At 37.4% G+C, this 18,676-nt stretch overlaps 1 protein-coding gene across 6 annotated transcripts in view; it reads right to left on the minus strand.

Annotated features, from left to right (window-relative positions):
- LOC310889510 (transient receptor potential cation channel subfamily M member 6-like) overlaps window positions 1-18,676 on the minus strand; it is an 84,849-nt gene that overhangs the window by 22,162 nt on the left and 44,011 nt on the right. For 3 of the 6 annotated variants that reach the window (XM_083817076.1, XM_083817071.1, XM_083817073.1), the window contains 12 exons: window positions 16,908-17,042; window positions 16,315-16,368; window positions 14,106-14,246; window positions 13,368-13,502; window positions 12,111-12,391; window positions 10,844-11,072; window positions 10,089-10,244; window positions 7,603-7,737; window positions 6,541-6,669; window positions 4,185-4,436; window positions 3,098-3,272; window positions 1,226-1,340 (listed from right to left, as the gene is read on the minus strand). In XM_083817076.1, the coding sequence (XP_083673202.1) occupies window positions 1,226-1,340; window positions 3,098-3,272; window positions 4,185-4,436; window positions 6,541-6,669; window positions 7,603-7,737; window positions 10,089-10,244; window positions 10,844-11,072; window positions 12,111-12,391; window positions 13,368-13,502; window positions 14,106-14,246; window positions 16,315-16,368; window positions 16,908-17,042 (1,937 nt within the window). Of the gene's footprint in view, window positions 1-1,092; window positions 1,144-1,225; window positions 1,341-3,097; window positions 3,273-4,184; window positions 4,437-6,540; window positions 6,670-7,602; window positions 7,738-10,088; window positions 10,245-10,843; window positions 11,073-12,110; window positions 12,392-13,367; window positions 13,503-14,105; window positions 14,247-16,314; window positions 16,369-16,907; window positions 17,043-18,676 lie in introns of all 6 variants that reach the window. The other 3 variants (XM_083817075.1, XM_083817072.1, XM_083817074.1) reach the window with 2 other exon arrangements.

An 18,676-nucleotide genomic window follows, 5' to 3' on the forward strand; every position in this document is an offset into this window, starting at 1 on the left:
TTTAAACTTTAATACATAGCCTATCTGGGAATTCAACATTGTCTGCCTCTTTGGACTGGATTAAATGTGTGAGTCAGGCTAAGGGAAGAGTGTTAACAACGCTTCTGCTGCCTTTCAGTGCTCTCCCCCTACAACAAAATACATGCTGCAAAAGGCAGCTACATGAGCAATTCTTCTGTGGGGTACTCTTTGGAGCACTGATATTACTAAACGTGATGCTGGTGTTGCATAGAGTATTTCCTGTACTGTCATAGACCCAAATACAGGAAAGCAACTTTGTGGTTTCTGGCACTTTAATTTCAGTTGCATTGTCATACTACAGACCCAACATATAATCAAAAAAACATCAGCGTTGCTTCTGGGAGTATAATTAAAAATATTGCTTATACCCTTTTTTGGTCCCACTTCTGGAACAATCAAATCACTAAGCAGAAGGTTTAACATATCATCAATGCTGAAGGTTTAAATCTAGAAATAATTCAAATTACAATTTCACAGCTGTGCATTAAAAAAAAAAAATTAATGCCTTGCCACAATTTCAGGAAAGGGATTTCTAATTGGAAGTGGGAATAGAATGAGTTTTGATCGTTCAGTTTTCTTGAATATTAATCACTACATTTCTTGATTTGAATTTTTTTTAACCTACAGCTGACTTTTTCTTCCCCAGAAATACTAGAACTCTAAGAAAAAAAAAATTAACTATTTGGGTTACACTGTTCTTTATTAATATTTACACAGAACTTGATTTACTTCAAGGGTTTCCCTCAACCCAAAAGGTTAAAATTACTATAATGACATTGATGAAAGCTTCCTAGTCTGGCAGCAGACATTAAAAAGCAGATAGTTCAATACACAACAGTTAGATTTCAGTTCCAGAACATATCAAATTGCACCAAACAATAGGAATTCTTAAACAGTTACTTAAAGAGTATGCTCCTACAATGGCATTACCCTCCCTCCCTTAAATTCTCCTCTTATCTGCCAATTTAAAACTTGTGCTACCCTGTGATGAGTATTATATAGGCTGCCAGCACAACAAATACAATTTTTAGGAACAAAGTACAACTTATGTCAGAGCTGAATTAATGTTACTTGTTTGCCAAGTGGAGTTGTCTACTGCCACAGAGCCAGGTTCTGTTCAAACTGCAAAACAGTCAACACAGAAGTGTTGTCAGAACATCTATCAGTTGTCTTTGCTTTTGCAGCAATATGGCACGGTACCTACTTAAAGAAAGCAATAAGTAAGTTGACCATGATGATGTATTGCACAAAGAGGTAGACAGCTTGGAGGAACGGTGTGAGGAAGGACCCAGGAGGACAGTCTTGATTGGTTTCGCAAACTAAAAGGGAAAGACATACAGAGCACCATTAGCAAGGGAATATAACAGAGCACAGCAAGGGCATGTGGAACAGGTTGCGCAGGGGGGTGGTGGAGTCACCTTCCCTGGGGGTGTTTAAGAAAGGTTGGACCTGGTGCTTAGGGACATGGTTTAGTGGGTGACATTGGTGGTAGGACCTTGGAGGAGATCCAAGACCTTGGAGGTCTTTTCCAACCTTAATGATTCTATGATTCTATATGCTCCTCATTTGCCTGAGCAAGAAACAGAATAGTCCCAGTTTCTTCCACAGACATATGTTGTTAAAAGTCTACTTCTGTGTAAGGAATACAACTCTTCATGACCCTACCGCCTCATTGTTTCCATTTCATTCAGAAGCTCTAGACACCATTTTATACATATCTTATGACAGTCACTATGACTTTTTGTTAAGTGGAAAATAACGCGACTGCAATATATTTGGGGGATGGCACACACTCAAGTAAACTGCAATACAAATCTTTGATCCTTAAAGCAAGTGGCAAAGCTTTCACTGACCCCATGGTGAAACAAATATAGCTACAAGGCTGCTTTATCAGAACTGAAGTATTAATCCTTTATAGCTAAAGTAAGATCATATTAATTAACATGCAAATGTACATATGGATACTTTTGATAGTTCACAGAAACTAAGGGATCCCTTTGAATATTTTTAAACTGAGAAAACAACCACTTTTTAATGTTTGTGTTTTTTAATCAAATTTTGCACCTTTGAGGAAATTTTAAAACACGTTTGTAACACAGCAGTCCTAAATTCAGAAGATATTCCATGGCATAAAGATTCATTAGAGAAATCCGTCTTATCTGAGAAGTTTCAAATTTCTAAAGGTTTAGCATTACTAGGTGATTAAATGAATTAAACTGTGAAACTTAATGCCATACTTTTATTAAAAGTATTTTGACTTATATAGCCAAGATATGTATCTGTCATGTGACTGTTTCATCAATAATAATTGATGTGGCATCCTTAATTATTTAAGTGAATCAGGTCTAAACTGAACTATATGTCTTAAGTATCTATATGTATTTGTAAACCTTCTTTTCTGTTTTCAAGGCTATTTTACTTGCACCCATTGCTTAATAGTTTAAGAGTGCCTTCCACCTATATAATGAAATAACCCCTGGAGTGCCTGGTTCTTCTCTCTCACTGAGACAAAGCCAAAGACATAAGCAAGAAATAACATTTTTCCTATTGTTTTAAGCTATTTATTTTCATGTTCAGCTCGTTTATTTGTTTAAGAAGGATGTCAAGTAATTCTTACCATGGTGAAAAATCATTTTTTTCTTTCCTTTTTGCTTTTCCCTTTATTCTGTCTTCCTAATAAACTTAAATAAATAATAATAAACCTAAAGCAGTCTTTTCTCCAAGAGATCAGCAGCTTAGGACTGTCCCAGCTGCAAATTCATTTCACTGACAGAGTCTGACCAAGAATTACCTTATTATTAGTCCCTATGTACTTTGTTCTGAGCTTTGTAATATACTTCATTTCAGAAGTTAAATTTGAAAGTTTTAAAGTTTAATCTTCATTTTATACAAAGAAACTAAAATTCTCACCTTTATTTGTGCAGTATTACAAATTAAGGCTATATATACACTGGAATAAAAATTGTTTGAGTAAGGGTAGACTTAATATGTGGCCAAAATTCTAACAGTCAAAAGTGAACTTGTTTAAGCACATATTAAATGTAAGCTGTTGAGCTGTACTCTGAAAATCACCTACCATCTATTTCTCCAGCATAGACCTCACCAAACATCATCCAGTAGGGCTGAAACACAATATCTCGGGCGAGAGTCCAAGAAGGAGGCTCTTCTGGTGAAAGTATTGCCTTTCGTGACACTCCAAAACTCAACAGGACAATGGCCATCATGACCACAATATAGAACATGTTTGCTGTCTGGACATGGAAGAATTAACTGTGTTAATTATGTGCAAAGGAGACTTACATTTTAGGGAAGAAAATCAGTCACTACTTTTGCAAATAGCAATACAAAAACAGGCTAACAATCTAATATGCTGGAGGAAATTAAAACATTTTCTAGAGATTAAAATCAATTCTGGAACAAAAAGGCCAGAAGTCTTGCCTCTCAAATCTCTCTAAAGATCTTATCCAATATTTAAAAAACACAGAGACCTTGTGATGGTGCTTTTCATCAGTGGCATCTTCATCTAAACTAAGAGTACAGAATAGCAGTTCAAATGATTTTTTCCTTCTAACACTGAATCAGAATTACTATGCAAGACAGAATATAAAAGTATTAATATGATAGTTCCAATAACTGAGGGAAATTACAGTGGGAATCTGCATATGTCCCTCAAGACTAGGCAGCAGTTCAGCAGCAGTTCTGATACCAAAAGAGAAAAAAAATTAACTTTGATCTCAGAGAAATTTTGCCTGCTAAAAATGGGATATAATTATTTGAATCAAAATGTAAAATAATAATGAGACAGTTTCCAAGAGCTAGGGGAATTATCTATAGTAGTGAGACCATCTGCAAGAAACGGTGATTTTTCTTCTTACTATTATCAAGCTGGATCAGAAACTCTACACAAATACAACCCTTCTCTAAGGAACGAAGTGAAAATGGCTTTTGTGAATAAACTTAAATAATGAATAAAATAGAACTGAAATCTGGCTATCGTCAACCCACAAACAGAAAAAAACATGGCATTTTCAGGTAACACTTCACTACGAGTTATTAGGTAACATCTACTTTGACCACCATCCTTTTATGTCACTTCTGACCTTTACAAGCTCCTCAGTAGATGTCATGACTACAAGAAAATTGCTCCACAGTGTAATGCTTACCATTTTCCCAATCATTGTCAGATATGGGCCAGCATGCTGGTTCACAGCAAAGAGATCAAGGAGACGAGCATACCAAAATATTATATCCAAGCAATAAAGGAGCCGCCCTGCAGTTTGAACAGGGGGTTCAAACCAGCGCAGGCCAAAACCAATCATAAACAGGATGATGGCTATAGAATCAGTAAAATTCCAGTATTCATAAATCCACACCTTCACTTTTTGGCAGAATTTTCCAGGTTCTGAGATAAATACCTGAATAGAATGTGGAAAAAATCAAAAACAAAACAAAACCAAAACAAAAAATATACATAGCATCTCCATTAAAATCACAGATACATTCTTTGACCTTTTCTGTCTGAACAGTTTTATGATATTTGAAAAAGTTTGTTTCTTATTTCCTTTTTTTTTTTTTTCAGGCCCACATACTACATATACTGCAATTCATTCTTTACTGAGGTTTAGACTTAATCTATAATGTTTTATTTCTCAAGCATGCCACACCAAATAGAATTGCTCTTCCTAAAGAAAAACAAATCCCAAGCCTGAACCTGTTCACTGAAGAGTGTGTTCTTCAGCAGAAAAGAACAGGCAGTACAGAAGAGCTATCATTATAAATTAATTAATATTTTCTAGAGGAATGGTCATGACTTGCAGTAGCCCCTTCAAAAGCCCCTAAATCATGGAAAGCATCAACCTAACCTTGCTGATGGGGAAACAACTATTGCCTGTTATTGCAGGCTGAAAATATAAAGTAAGATCCTTGTATTGCACCAAGGGCATGCTAAAAAAAGGAGTGCTGGCAACTAGGAAGGTAAAGAATGAAATGTTCACTCCTTGAACTGTGAGGTGCCCCAAAGGGATTTTAAGCTTCACTGAGCAAATGTGTGAAGTGGAATCTTTGGGAGGCTGTAAATAAAACCTCTGCATGTGGCATGAGTGAGGCCAATTATGCAGTGCTGTGTAAGATCACACTGATAAGAACCAAGCAAAGGAGAGATTTTTAAATGTTATGCCCTGATCCTGCAAGAATTTACGCATATGAACACATTCATGTAAACAAGTGATCCTACTTAATTCAGCTTGACTAACTCATATGAGGAACTAGTTGTAGGATCAGCGCCTAAGGCTTTAACCATTACTTGATACAATCTAGAGAAATGGACGTTTGCAATTATATATAACAAGACCCTCAGCAGTTAATTAGCTGGACATGTAACACATATTGCCCTACAAAATCTTTGACAGCTGCCCAGAACTAGTACACGGACAAAGAAGATCAAGAAGAAATGAATTTCAAAGTCTCCAAAGAATGTTAATCCTAGAAAGGAGAACTGATGTTTCCACTGTCCCACCATCTACAGTGCAACAGCAGAACAGCAATCTCCAAAGTCCTTGATATTTCATATCCTTTTTTCTTTTCCCTATTAGATAATCCTTATATTTTTTTTAACCTCATGCAGCTACAGAACTTCTGTGTTCATCCCAAACTTCAATATATCCATAGCATTTCTGCTGCACCTTAAAATCCCTCACCCCTCTCATAATGATGTTGTAGTCTTCTGAGTGATCTGTTGTAACAGAATTCTTCACTCAGAACTGTGAATACTTTGTTTTATTCTTCTAAAAGTACAGCATTCCAAAAGCCATCTAAAGGACACCTCACACCGCTGTTGTTTACTGCTGCACCAATTCCATGTGGAAGATATGTCTGATCAGATAAAACGATTTGTGAAATATATAGCTGCATTTGTACCAAGCTTCATGGTCTGAAGTGCAAGGTGTGTTCAGAAACTCAGAAATAATTGACTGCAATTAATTGCAATTAATTTTCATTAGAGTATCATTTTTTCATGCCCAAACAATCCAGCGTTAAAATTTGCTGGCTTTTTTTTTTCAGTTTGTTTCTAGATGGTCAGCTAGACTTGATGGAAAATCTTAGATTATTCTACATAAAATACCTGATAACAATGCCCACACTCAAAGTAGTACCTAAAGACACATTCTATATTCATTATAGGAAATCTAATGGTCTGGTCCAAGAAAGTAAGAAATGGGTGCCCACAATAGGGCTTCAAAACCCAATTCAGCACAATCACTTTCAAACAAACTGTACGTTACCACTGGCTTACATAGAAATGGAGTTTTAAGGACAAACTTCAAGATGTATTTTTAAAGTCCACGTACTGGTCTTTATATTAAAAAAAAAAAATCACAAAAATAACTGCCCTATGTAATTCTTTCCTCTGCTAAATTCTCTCAAATGGAAAATTCACAGTTTGGCATTCTCCAGTTTATTTTATTTTCTGGTTAATAATACATCCTTTATAGATGAGAAGTGTGAATGGAAAAAGCTTACCTCCCTAACTTTTTCAATGGCAGTGCTGAAAATATAAATAATAACAAGCCACTCTTGCACACTCGGTCTTGGTTCCATCTTCACCAACACAGTATAAGTGAAGAGCATGAGAAATGCCATGTATGCCATCTAAAAAATACACAGTATATAATACAGATGCATGAAAAAGTCCAACAAATTTCTGCAAATATATTATCAAATAACTACTCTGAATATAACAAAATATACTTTGAATATAAATATATATTCTAACTACTGGGCCACTCTAAGATTTTTAAGCCTAGCTCTCCAAAGCATTTTTGTGCAAATACTCTTAAATATCATCTGAAAACTGTGTTTTCGTGCTCAAAAGATTGAAGCAGAAAATGAACTATCATTGTGCATGTTCACCTAGGCCCCAACGTCCAACAGGAGCCATACTATTACCTATCTTTCTTTCTAACTATCTATATAAATGTTAACCATCTACACAGTGTTACATGAATGTAAAGGTAATGCTACACTTTTGTCCTAATCTTGTGTAGGAGCAAGTAACCATTCTCAAAACTAAGTGAATCACATTTGATTTATCAGTGCCTTCCAAAACACAAAAAGATCAAATGGATAATATATTTAAAAGGTAACAAAACTTTCCATAAACATACCTAGGATGGAGGATTTATGACATATCAATTGGTTGACCACAACCTGTTAAAGGAGTTGACCCAACAGGCAGCCTGATCTCAAATACCTTAAGTTCTACTAACATAGAGGTTAGTTACTCAAATTGATTTAACAAATGCAGGGAGAATAAATCCAAATTGATTTAATAAATGCTCTGTAGGAAATAATCTTTTAAAAGAGTGGGAGGGGATCATTGTTGTGTTTTTTTTTTTTTTTTTTTTTTTTTTCTACTGCAGCTGCTTGATTTCAGCTGAAAACTTTTCATTAAAATGTTTTCCCATTCCCCACCACCACCAAGTGACTGGAAATCCACATTGGACAGAGAAAAAGTTGCATCAAGTGGCATTCAAAGAATCAGAGGAGAATTCTGGAAATCCAAGTTCTTGTGTGATGACCAACCGTGTGAAACCAGAACTTGACAATTGGTGCATTGTAGAACTCATAGATTTTTCTAGTGCCAGGCAGGTTTCCTTGTCCACCATCTACTTGGCTTTCATCAGACTTCTGAGCCACCTTCTCCACATCATAATCCTTCTTAAAAAGGAAATAGCATTTTAAAAGTAAGAAACCATGCTCTGTGATTGCAAAGATTGTGCCACGTTAGAAGAAGGCACAGATGTTTAGGCTTTACTCAAAATATGTTATTACTGTAGCTTGATTTTATCTGGTTACAACCATCCCATTATCATTCCCACTTTTTTATTATAAATACCATTTAGAGTTTGGTCTTATGATTACAGGCAATGGCCTGGGTATCAGCAGAATTGAATCCGCTCCTGTTTCTGACACACATTTCTCTAAGGCTTTAAGCAAGTCACTTATCTCCCTGTATCTCACCTCCTCTATCTGTAAAGTACAGATAAATAACAACTCCCAATATGACTTAAGTGTGTAAGCTATAAATCTATTCATATCTGTGGGGCATTCTGAAATAAGTGAATGAGTACCACATCTCAGCTCTTTGCACGCAGTCTGAATACAGATGCGCGGAAAACGTCAGGATACTGAAGTTTTAAATACAGAATCCAGTTGCTACTTTTGGTGTACTGTATGCCTGATTAGAAGATGAGGATGAAATAAGTATTCTCTTACAAAATCAGCCTACAAAATATATAGGTAACTTCTTTATTATCCTCAACAAATTAAAAACAAAGCAAAAAGCAAACTTAATTCTGCATTGAGTTTGGCACTTGTACAAGAACCCTTCTGAAGAAACAAATATCTGAGTTGTTGCTGAAACCTAGGAAAAGGTGCAGACCCACAGCAGTGGGCAACTGAAAACAAACAAACAAAAACAAAAAACAGAAGGTGCTGAAAGAAGCTTTAAGAGATGGAGGGGAAACTAGGTAGTTTGGCAGGCCTGAAGGAACCAACCTATCTCATTCATTCTTGTTTTGACATTGGCTAATTGCCTTGGGTAATATCAATGTTAAAACTTGCTGATACTAGACACCTGCAGCACAGCAGTTTTGGTGACATGGAGATTTATCCCTACTACACAACATTTCCTTGTTAAGGAAAACTGTTTTTTTTCCATCATCTTTGACTCAAAAAAGTACTAAAACAGAGAAACACACACAGAATCATCCTGACATATTAACAGCAGATCTGTTGAGGTGAAGTAGACAATTTGGCCCATAAAAGAGTGCAATTTCCAGCTGCAGCAGGTGACTGGAATTTATGACCATGTGTGAAAAATGTTCTATATGGCACTTGAAAATTTTTGAAATTTTCTGTACTTTTTTCTTCCCTGTTTCATATCAGAGGATTTAAGAAAAGTAGGTCAGCTTTCTGTTTTAAACACTCTGTATTAGATAAAATTAGAAGTTAAGGCTATTGTTAGCTCAGAAAAGAAGCAACCCTGTCTGAGGCAGGGCAGAAAAGCACATTGCTGTGTTGCTTTTTACCAGACTGCAGGGGGTCCCTACAGCAAGTAATTACAATTTGCCTTTCCTACATATCATAGCTATTACCTAATCCCACAGAAAGCATTTTTGAACAGTCAGTTCAGGCACTGCAGGGTGTAAGAGCTTCAAGCATTTTCCTGCATCAAGTAGAAAACACAGGTGTGGCAATGACAGGTCTGCCATTCTGCTGCAAAAGCCCTTGACAATAATCCACTCTCCTTTATTTTTGCACAAATTGCAAGTTAACAGATAAGGTCCCAATCAATCCATAAAACATATCTGCTGGAGACAGAGCAAGTAAGATTGCCTGACACATCTCACTTGACAATCATATTTGAACTGGTCAACACCTCACCAACATTTACCAGTTAGGATCAAAATTCTCTGTGTCTGATGTCTGCCTCCAACTGAAAACTTCTAGAAAATTTCAGTTCAAGGAATGACTTGTGAAGAATGAGGAAAAGAAAGGACACACAACTCTGCTTAGCAGAAGTGTGGAGGAATTCAGATCTTAATAGGGAAAGATTTCACCTATGCTAGAGATTCTCTACAGTCAGATCTAAGGAGAACTTTCATGCAACGACAGGTCCCTGCAGAGTGCTTCAGGACTCAGTTCAAATGATTAAACCAAAAGAGTGCTTCTCTTGTGCTTTAAATGACATCTCTACTAGCCTCAAGAGACTCAGAAGAAGAGAGAACCTGTTTTTGAACACGGAGAGCAGAAAATTTGTGCCCTAAAAGAATGGCATAACTGACAGTTAATTATAACCTCTGTACACCTGTGAGATTGGGAAGGATATTCTCAATATGACCAATACAGGACAGATGAAGTGACTTGCCCAGTATCCCTCTAGTCTCTGTCCCAACAAGGGATCAAAACCCTACTTCTTGATAATCTGGTCCCAATGTTTCCAGCTGATCAATCCCTCCTCATTCAACAGACCCTGACACACAAATGACTGCTCATCACAGACTAACCAGAGACAAGACATCTTTAGTGCTGGGTGGGCTCTGGTCCCCATGGTACCATGTAAACTGGTGGAAATCTTGAGGCTGAGGCACATGAGACATTTCTGCCTTGTTTTTAAACTCCAGCATCAAGATAGTGGGAGGCAGAAGAATACTTACAATGACCTGAAAGAGAAACACAAGATTCATGAAATTAATTCAGCAGTGATAGCATAGACCTGAGGCCAAAGTCAGCCATGCATGATGCCAGCACAAACCCATAGCTATTCCACTGGCCTGGGACAGAGCCACTGGGGTGGGAATCTCCGTGTCACACTCTTACAGCCTCTGAAGAGGTGTTCTGCTCTTGATTGTTTTGTGGCTTTGGAGAGAGTTAGTGGTATCTGGAGATACTGTAGATACTGTTCCCTATGTCTGGAGGGCATTCCTGCCATCAGCAGCTCTGTTGGAAAACCAGCAATGTGGGGCACCAAGAACAGGTGGGGAGGGACTGGAGGGTGCTGAGGAAATGGGAACAGACAAAGACAACTCAGGAGCTGTGTTCTGCTAATGCCATCCCCCAGATTCTTTTGCAAAGAAGTAAAACCAATGCCAAGTACTGTCCTCCCTCCCCCGTCTTTCTTTTCTCTCCCAGATGAGTATGTTCCAATCTACACCCAAGCACATCTGTCTGAAGCTGCATTAGGCTAGTTCATAAACACAAATACATGTAAAACATATAAACAGCATCTAAACGCCCCAAAAGCTAAAGTGAGTGATGCTACCTTAAACCAGGAGTTTTTCCGCATCTTCAGGCGTCCCATCCACATATCGGTCAGTAGCATCTGTGTGCAAGTATGAGATACAAAAGGCCGCAGGCCCACAGACACTGCTAGTTTTAAGCAAGTTGAGTTGCTCCAATTTTTCAGTTCATAGGTCAGCAACTTCATGGCCATCTGTTCATTTTGTTTGAATGCTTTTTCCAGTATATCTAAGGCAAGCTGCCCAAATTCCCTTGAGCAGAAAAGAATTAACAGGGACCAGTCAAAACTCAGAATCACTACTGGTTGGACTGAAAGCTCCATTAGCCAAAGTTCAGCTAAAATACACAGTAAGTATGCCTTTTCCCATTTACCCATTGTTTTATCAATATATTTAGAGAAAAATAATTTGGTGAGTAAATGTGACTATTTAGTCCTAATCACAAGGTTTAATGTCATCCTCGTTTCTATTTTTTGATTTATTTGTTTTGTTCTTAATCTCACTCAGTGATCAAAATGGACCCTATGAAGTTCTATGTACTTGCATCAGTGACATCATCACTGTGGGGAAGCATTGCAGGCATCTGCAAAAGCCTCTTCTTTTACACTGGCTCTTAGACTCCTCTGTTGGGGAGACTCTGCCAGGAAGATACGCCTTCCTTTAAGTTTTGGAACTGCAAGCAGAAAAGGCCAGCACATCTTACTGTAATCTGAATCTGAGGAATTACAGTAAAAAAACATAATGACAATACGTCATTAAGAAGAAAAACTACCAGAAAAATACTACAATGAAATAACAAACTTGATGAAAGTTCTTGGTCTACTTCATTTTTGATTCACTCAGATATTTTCAGCAAATACTTTACGTAAGGTCTTATGCAGAGCAGGACTTAAGGACTGATTTTACTTTGTTCATTACCAGATATTATGAGTTTGAAAAGTTTAACACAGCTGTGTCATAATGGATTTTTAACAAGTTAAGCTGGTTAGGTAAACTATTAGGGAAATTTCAAAATCCCCATTGACCACGAGATATGCCCTACTAACCTATATTTTATTTTTCAGCTATGCAACTAGATAACATGCTAATAGTTTTACCTTAACTCTTGACCAGACTGTGCACTAATACAGAGCTCCATTATATGCTATAAATAGTGAGCAGCAGAAGACATTTTATACTCCACAGTCTGCAGCACCACTAATCTTATATATTCTTATTGGATTATGAAAAAGTCTAACCATTCTAAGCATTGCTAATCTTTATTAACTGAAGTGAAGGGAGAACTCATACTTTGAGTACTTCTTAAGTTCTTCTGAAGTGTCATCCACCATGTTGCTCTGTTTAGCTTCATGTGCCATTGCCTTGTAGAGTTTACAAGCCACAACTGCTTTGACCATGGCTTCCTCTCCATGCTGCCAGAAGAACATTGCCATCTTCTGCCTTTTCATTAATACCGCCCAAACCAGGAGGTCATTATAGGGGTAGATAAAGCCAGATGACTCATAGTTCTCTGCAAAGTTTATATCCTCTTTTGACTTCTTCTTAGACTTATGGAAACCAGTGGATCTTTCCTACAAATTTGTTTTAAAAAACACAAAATCTCTCTGAATGGTTGAGGTTCAGGTTCATGTGAATAAAATTGCACACAGTTCTGAATTGCAAGTAGCAAACTGTTTAATTGGTATATACAGCAAAGTCATAAACCACAGCTAGGGTACATTCAGTTTATCAGTGCTAAGAAGCTGATTAGTAGAGGAAAAAGACATTCCTTGCTCTGTACCCTTGCCATTTATAGCCTCCTCTTTTATAACATTGGGTAGTCACCAACCCCTGCAATACCAAGACACTTCTTTTCACTCCTTTCTTGTACTTCCATCATGACCAGAGAAAAAGCAAACAGTAGATTGAAACATACACAAAGGACTTATGATAGTTAATTATGATTTTTAGTTTACCACACCTGTAGTGTGAACTTTCTACACATTCCTATCTCTACTAATGGCAATGAAAATGTCTTACTAGGTTTAAGGGAGGTGAATAACAGATTGTGTCAGTGCTATAATGCATTCATTTTGGTTCAGACTAAATTTAATAAAGCCAATTAAACTCATTCAACCCTATGTTTAGTCTATCAGATATATGTGTATGGTGATCTTTGCTCTTTTATTGTTCTTTCTTTGACAGAAAACATTGTCTTTGTTTTACAGATATCAGAACTGTATCTCTTCTTACTATAGCTACTTTAATAAGCAATCATGAGAAAACATCAGGAACGCCAGAAAATTCCTACTGCTGCTTCCAAACAAGAAGAGTTTTCATCTGTGCTTGATATTCACAGATTTAGTGATACAGCATTTCAGTGGATGAAAGCTCTTATCAACAAGTGTGAATGGAAGTCAAAAAGTATCATGGGAGGAGTCCTTTACTGCGTGAACAGCGGGCAGTAAAATCTTATCATAAAAATGCCTGTCTAAAATAAATCTCTCAGTAAACTGATTAGCAGCCTACTGTGTCCTAAGTACAGTTCAGAACTAGCAATTACATTACCTTGCATTTGTAAGGCTGTGCTGTTCGGAAGAACTGAGAATGTAAAGTATTTTCAGCAGATCCCATTCTGCTACCCATTTGATTACTCTGATGAAGGGAATGAGACAGGTTCTGAGAAAAGCTGGAGAGCGGTCTCTAAATGCAAAGGCACACCATAAAACAGAAAAAGAGAAATGCAAATTAGGGACAAAGTTTGCCTATATTTATCTCTGACTTCAGTGGCACCTGTGCAGTTATTCAGAGACTAGTGAGTCAGCCATCATTGCAAACTACAGCTGAAGCTTATACCAACAAGGAAAAAAAATGGCTTGTTTCACATTTAATTAAAAAATATATATTTTTTTCTGAATCTGGAAAAGGTAAAATACTGATTTCCCCAATAATACAATTTAAACAACAAAGCTTGCACAACAATGGAATCACCCAATCTGGAATTTCTTCCAAGTGCCAGTCCTTACAAAAGGTGCCATAAGCTCTTTAAAAGACAAAAGTTCTCTGAACTTTTTGCTGACCATTTTATCCAAAGGATGGCATTTCTAGCATTTGGTCTAGACATTAGACATATTTGTCTGTTTTAATTGCAAATTTTCCACAGCTAGCAAATTCATAAAACACGTAAGCGTGGTATACACTTAACTGATGACCTTCCGACAAAACACAGTGACATCCTGAGCTATTTTAAGGTGCAATACTTTGGATTTTCTTTGTGACCAGTGGTAGCCATTTCACAGAATTTACCTTGTGTTTTCTGTACAGATCATTGTACAGAATTCGGAAATGTTTCCTTGTGTAGCTGCTCCGATAAGCTCCACCAAGGAGGTACTCTATAACCAGCCCAATATCAATCAGGGATATCTTATAATCCGAAGGAAGCGTACTCTGGAACACCAAATGTCACAGGCATTTTGTGATGTTATTATGTGCAACATGCTATCCCTGCTACTATGAGGGAACTCTGGGAGAAGGTGCAACTGACAGCTACTGCATCTGTCAGGAAGTGTAAACATTCTTTAGGCATACGAAATTACTCAAGGAGGGAGAAAAGAGGCACACTGACATTTTCAGCCTAAGAAGTGTGACATCTGCTGTCCACTGCATCCACATCACACGGGGAAATACATTGCAATGTTCACAAGACGAGCTGCATTCAACACTGAAGGCAATTGTACTTCGGTACAATTCAGTACTTCAGTACAATTTTTATCAGCCAGACAGGCTGATAAAAATCTTCCTTTTCTGATAACAGAGCAAACTGGTAGAGTACAATTTGCTCATTAAACCAGTTCATTAATTAAAAATTAAGATATAGATGAAGCATACATTTAATGTTGTAGAATAATTCCAGGATGCTTGTAGTGTCTTGTAGAGGCTCAAGACTGTCGTGATAACTAGGACAGCAGCTGCACTTGCATTAGTTGTACCTTCCGAGTATGTCACTACTTGTGTTTAAAGCACTGCTTCCCACGGCACATCCAGTGTACTTCCAAGACACAAGATTTGTGACAAATTAGTTGAAGAAAGATTATCTTCCATGCATATTTTAGATATAATCAATAAAACCTTAAAGCGCAACTCTTGGAAATGAAAAATGTGCCTGCCTGTACATAAACAGGATCACAGGTATTATCAAGATCAGAGGAGTCTATGCCTTTCAGACTGTAAAAAGCCATTTTATCCATTAGGCTGAGCTTTTTTCATTGGAGTTTAGTGGCGACCCTCAGTATAGCTAGCAAAAGCCACCCAGTCTTGGGTAACAAGAGGTGCCAACATGTTGAGCATTCTGGGGCAAAAGCGTGTCTCACAGCTTGCCACCTCCAAAATTAAAAAATAGGCCAGTACTTATAGTTCTAAGTATCCACACTTGTGGATGCTTCTCTGCACAAGCAACATATACTGAATGCTAGCAGGGGCAGACTGCAATGTATCTCCATTCAAACAAAGCAGCAGCAAAGCCGGTCACACTAATGGAGAAAACGTTTCCATTCTCAAACTGGAAGAACGGAATGTATTTTCAACACTGAGATCCTCCAGGTCCATCATATAAATTAAACCCAAAATATGTCTATCAGTGTGGGAAAACACAGAAAATAGCTTGCCACGAAGATCTGAACACCCTGCGTCCGCCTACTGTAGCATCAATGACGTTGACATGGAGGTCACCCATAAAAACAAAATCTTCTCAGAAATCCCAATACTTGAGACCAGAGAACTCTGCAAATAGTCATATTAATTTATTTATTTATCTTAGTATTCATAACCTGGAAAGAACTGGCCAATTAATCTAGTTTTGGATCTAGGCATCTCTTGCAGAGGAGACTAGATGCAGAAAGAACAGCTCATCCCTTTCTGGTTAAGCAAAGCTGTCAGGGATAACGAAAATATGAAATAAATTAAATGTAGCTATAGAACAAGGCTGTCACTAAACTAAGTCAGCCAGAGCTCCATGCAATAGTCATCCACTGCCACCTTCTGTTCTCCTAGACACTGCAGCACAGTAAAATAATCTTTCTTGTCACATCATCTTTCTGTTACTGCTTAGCACAGAAAGCCTCTTTCTTTCGCTTTAGGGAAAAAAAAAAAAAAAAGAAAAAGAAAAATGTTACATCAGTAAGCATAATCACTGTGCTAATTCACTAGGTCTTTTGTACAATCACTTCATAATATCACTTTAGTAACTTGAGAAAGAGACAGTCTCATCTATACGAACCTCTGGCTTTGAAATTAAGGTACAGGACCCTTGGGAGCATTCAGTGGTAGCAGGTTAGTTAATTGCTTGGGGGGATTAGTGGGATGAAGATAAAACCATTTAGTAGATACAGAAGTATGGTAATGAAAACATCACTTCTATTCCTTCATATTCCCCAGTATTGTCTAATAGCAGTCTGCCACTGGACACTAAAGCTTTATGTTACTATTTTTGCTCCCCAGCCTCTCCTATATCCATTACCTGTTTCACATCTCGAACTAGGTGATGCAAAAGTAGATTTGATGGTCCTTGTTTCTGTGATGTGAAAAGAAAAAAGTAAATCAACACATCTCTACATTTGAAAAACAATATTGTCGAGGAAAGAAGTTTAAAGATCCTCAGAATAAGCCATTGTGATTCACACTGTCCCCACAAACCTCTTCAAAAACATTTCAACTCCAATCTGTAACATCTCTATTAACTTAAATCTTACTATATGGTACATAAGTAGGTATCACTATGGTTAAACAGCATATCATTTACAACAAGGTAAGTATACATCAGATACCGGATTAAAAGCAGAGCATAATTCTCATGAGCTTCAGGTGAGCAGTCTGGTTCAAGTCAATGAATTGAAAAATAAAAAGCTGGGACATCAATCCAATAATCCTTCATTGCAATCAAAACTGATCTAAACCATTCATTTTCAATTTTTCTCAAAAGCCCTTTATCAAAAAGAAAAAAAAAAAAAAAGTGGCCTGGCCTAATCTCTTAAGGAAAACAGTAATCCTTCTATATGTGTTTATCCAAAGCTATTAGTGTGCCTTTTGTACACTGGGATTTCATATACTAACCGTATTGTAGAGTTCTTCCAAACGAGATATGGTAAGAAAATGGTGCATGTTCACTCCATGTTCTATTAACAGCTTTACAAAATCCACGCGGTCCATCACTAAAGCATCCAGCATTGCTTGTTCCAAAGCACCAACCTTCAGAAGGACAGAAATAGATGGAAAGGTTAGAAAATTATCTTCTTATGGAACTAAATAAAAGATTCCTGGGCAGTTAAGGATCTGTTTATCACAATGATTTGTCTTTATGTATATTCAAAGTATACAGTATAGAAGAAAAATATACTGAAAGAAGCATCTGCCTAAAAAATCTAGTAGCAAGGGGGAATAAAACTGTGTCTCCATAAACCCAACATCTGTGAAGACCTTTACAACCAGACTTGGATAATAATATACTCTACAGCAGGATAATACTCTCCTACTCTTTAATTCACTTCAGAAGCTAATGTATGATAATGCTGGGGGCAGGAGGAAAGCCTCTCTTTTTCGACATATGACAAAAGCCATTTCAAGGTACTATATTTCAAGATCTCTCTATAGAACTTGATGTTCTTTAAAGCAGACTTCTCTTCACATATGAGAGAGAACCTGCGTTAGGATAAACTCTCTCAAACACGCTGCAAAGCAGAGCTCTACCTACAGCAGTATCGAAACTGTGAAAACTCTCTAGTCATAGTACTTGCACAGAACTTAAGAGGACTTCTACGTGCAAAATAACAAAGGAGCTGGACATAGAGAGTCATAGAACCCCAAGTCCCTCCACCTGTCTTCATAGGAGAGGTGTTCCAGCACTCTGATCACCCTTGTGGCCCTCCTCTGGACTCGCTCTAATATGTCCATGTCCTTCTTGTGCTGGGGTCCCAGGTGGGGTCCCATGAGAGCAGAGTAGAAGGGGAGAATCCCCTCCCTCAACCTGCTGGCCATGCTTCTTTTGATGCTGGCCAGAATACAGTTGGTTTTCTGGGCTACCAGTGTACATTGCCAGCTCATGTTGAGTTTCTCATCAATCAACACCCCTAGGTCCTTCTCCTCAGGGTTGCTTTCAATCCAGCCTATATTTGTGCTTAGGGTTGCCCAAGAACAAACTGAACTGTTCCAGTGCACAGCCATGCTCTCAGTGAAGAATTTTTTCATAGTATCCAAATATCCATGCATAAACTGTTGACCATTACAATTGCATTGTATGGGTACTCCTCTTTAAAAGAAAGCATTTAGGTCAAAATAGAATTTTAAAACTGTGTTTATTTATTTATTTGTTAATTTACAATGTATGAAGAAAATGTTGTTATTTAAGATTGTTTCCTACTTAATTGGCAGAAGATTTTCCAGAACATGTTTCTTTCCAATTTCTGTTTGGAGAAGCAGCTAGAGATGTAAGCGTTGTTTATTACAAACTCCTTACATCTTACTCAAAGGGGGGAACATTATTTCATTATTTGACAATGACTTTTCATTCAAAATGGTGCTGAACAATTGTGCAGATATGAACAGGTACACAAATCTTTTTCAAACACATCTGAAGTAGAGGAACAGGGGCACATGGACTGCCAGCAAATCCATAAAGGCCAAAGGATGATCAAGGTGTAAAAGAAACATGAGAAAAGAGAAGGCTATTGTAGAAATAGCAAATTAATTCATTGCCTCACTGCTCACTACAGAATATGTTAAGAAAGTTCCTACATTAAAGCTGTTCTTTATGGCAGACAAATCTGAGGAACTATGTCAAACTGAACTGTCGGTAGAAAAGATTTTAGAAGTCATCAGTAAAGTGG

Source organism: Anser anser (genome assembly GCF_964211835.1).
Source record: "Anser anser genome assembly, chromosome: Z".
Taxonomy (NCBI): Eukaryota; Metazoa; Chordata; class Aves; order Anseriformes; family Anatidae; genus Anser; species Anser anser.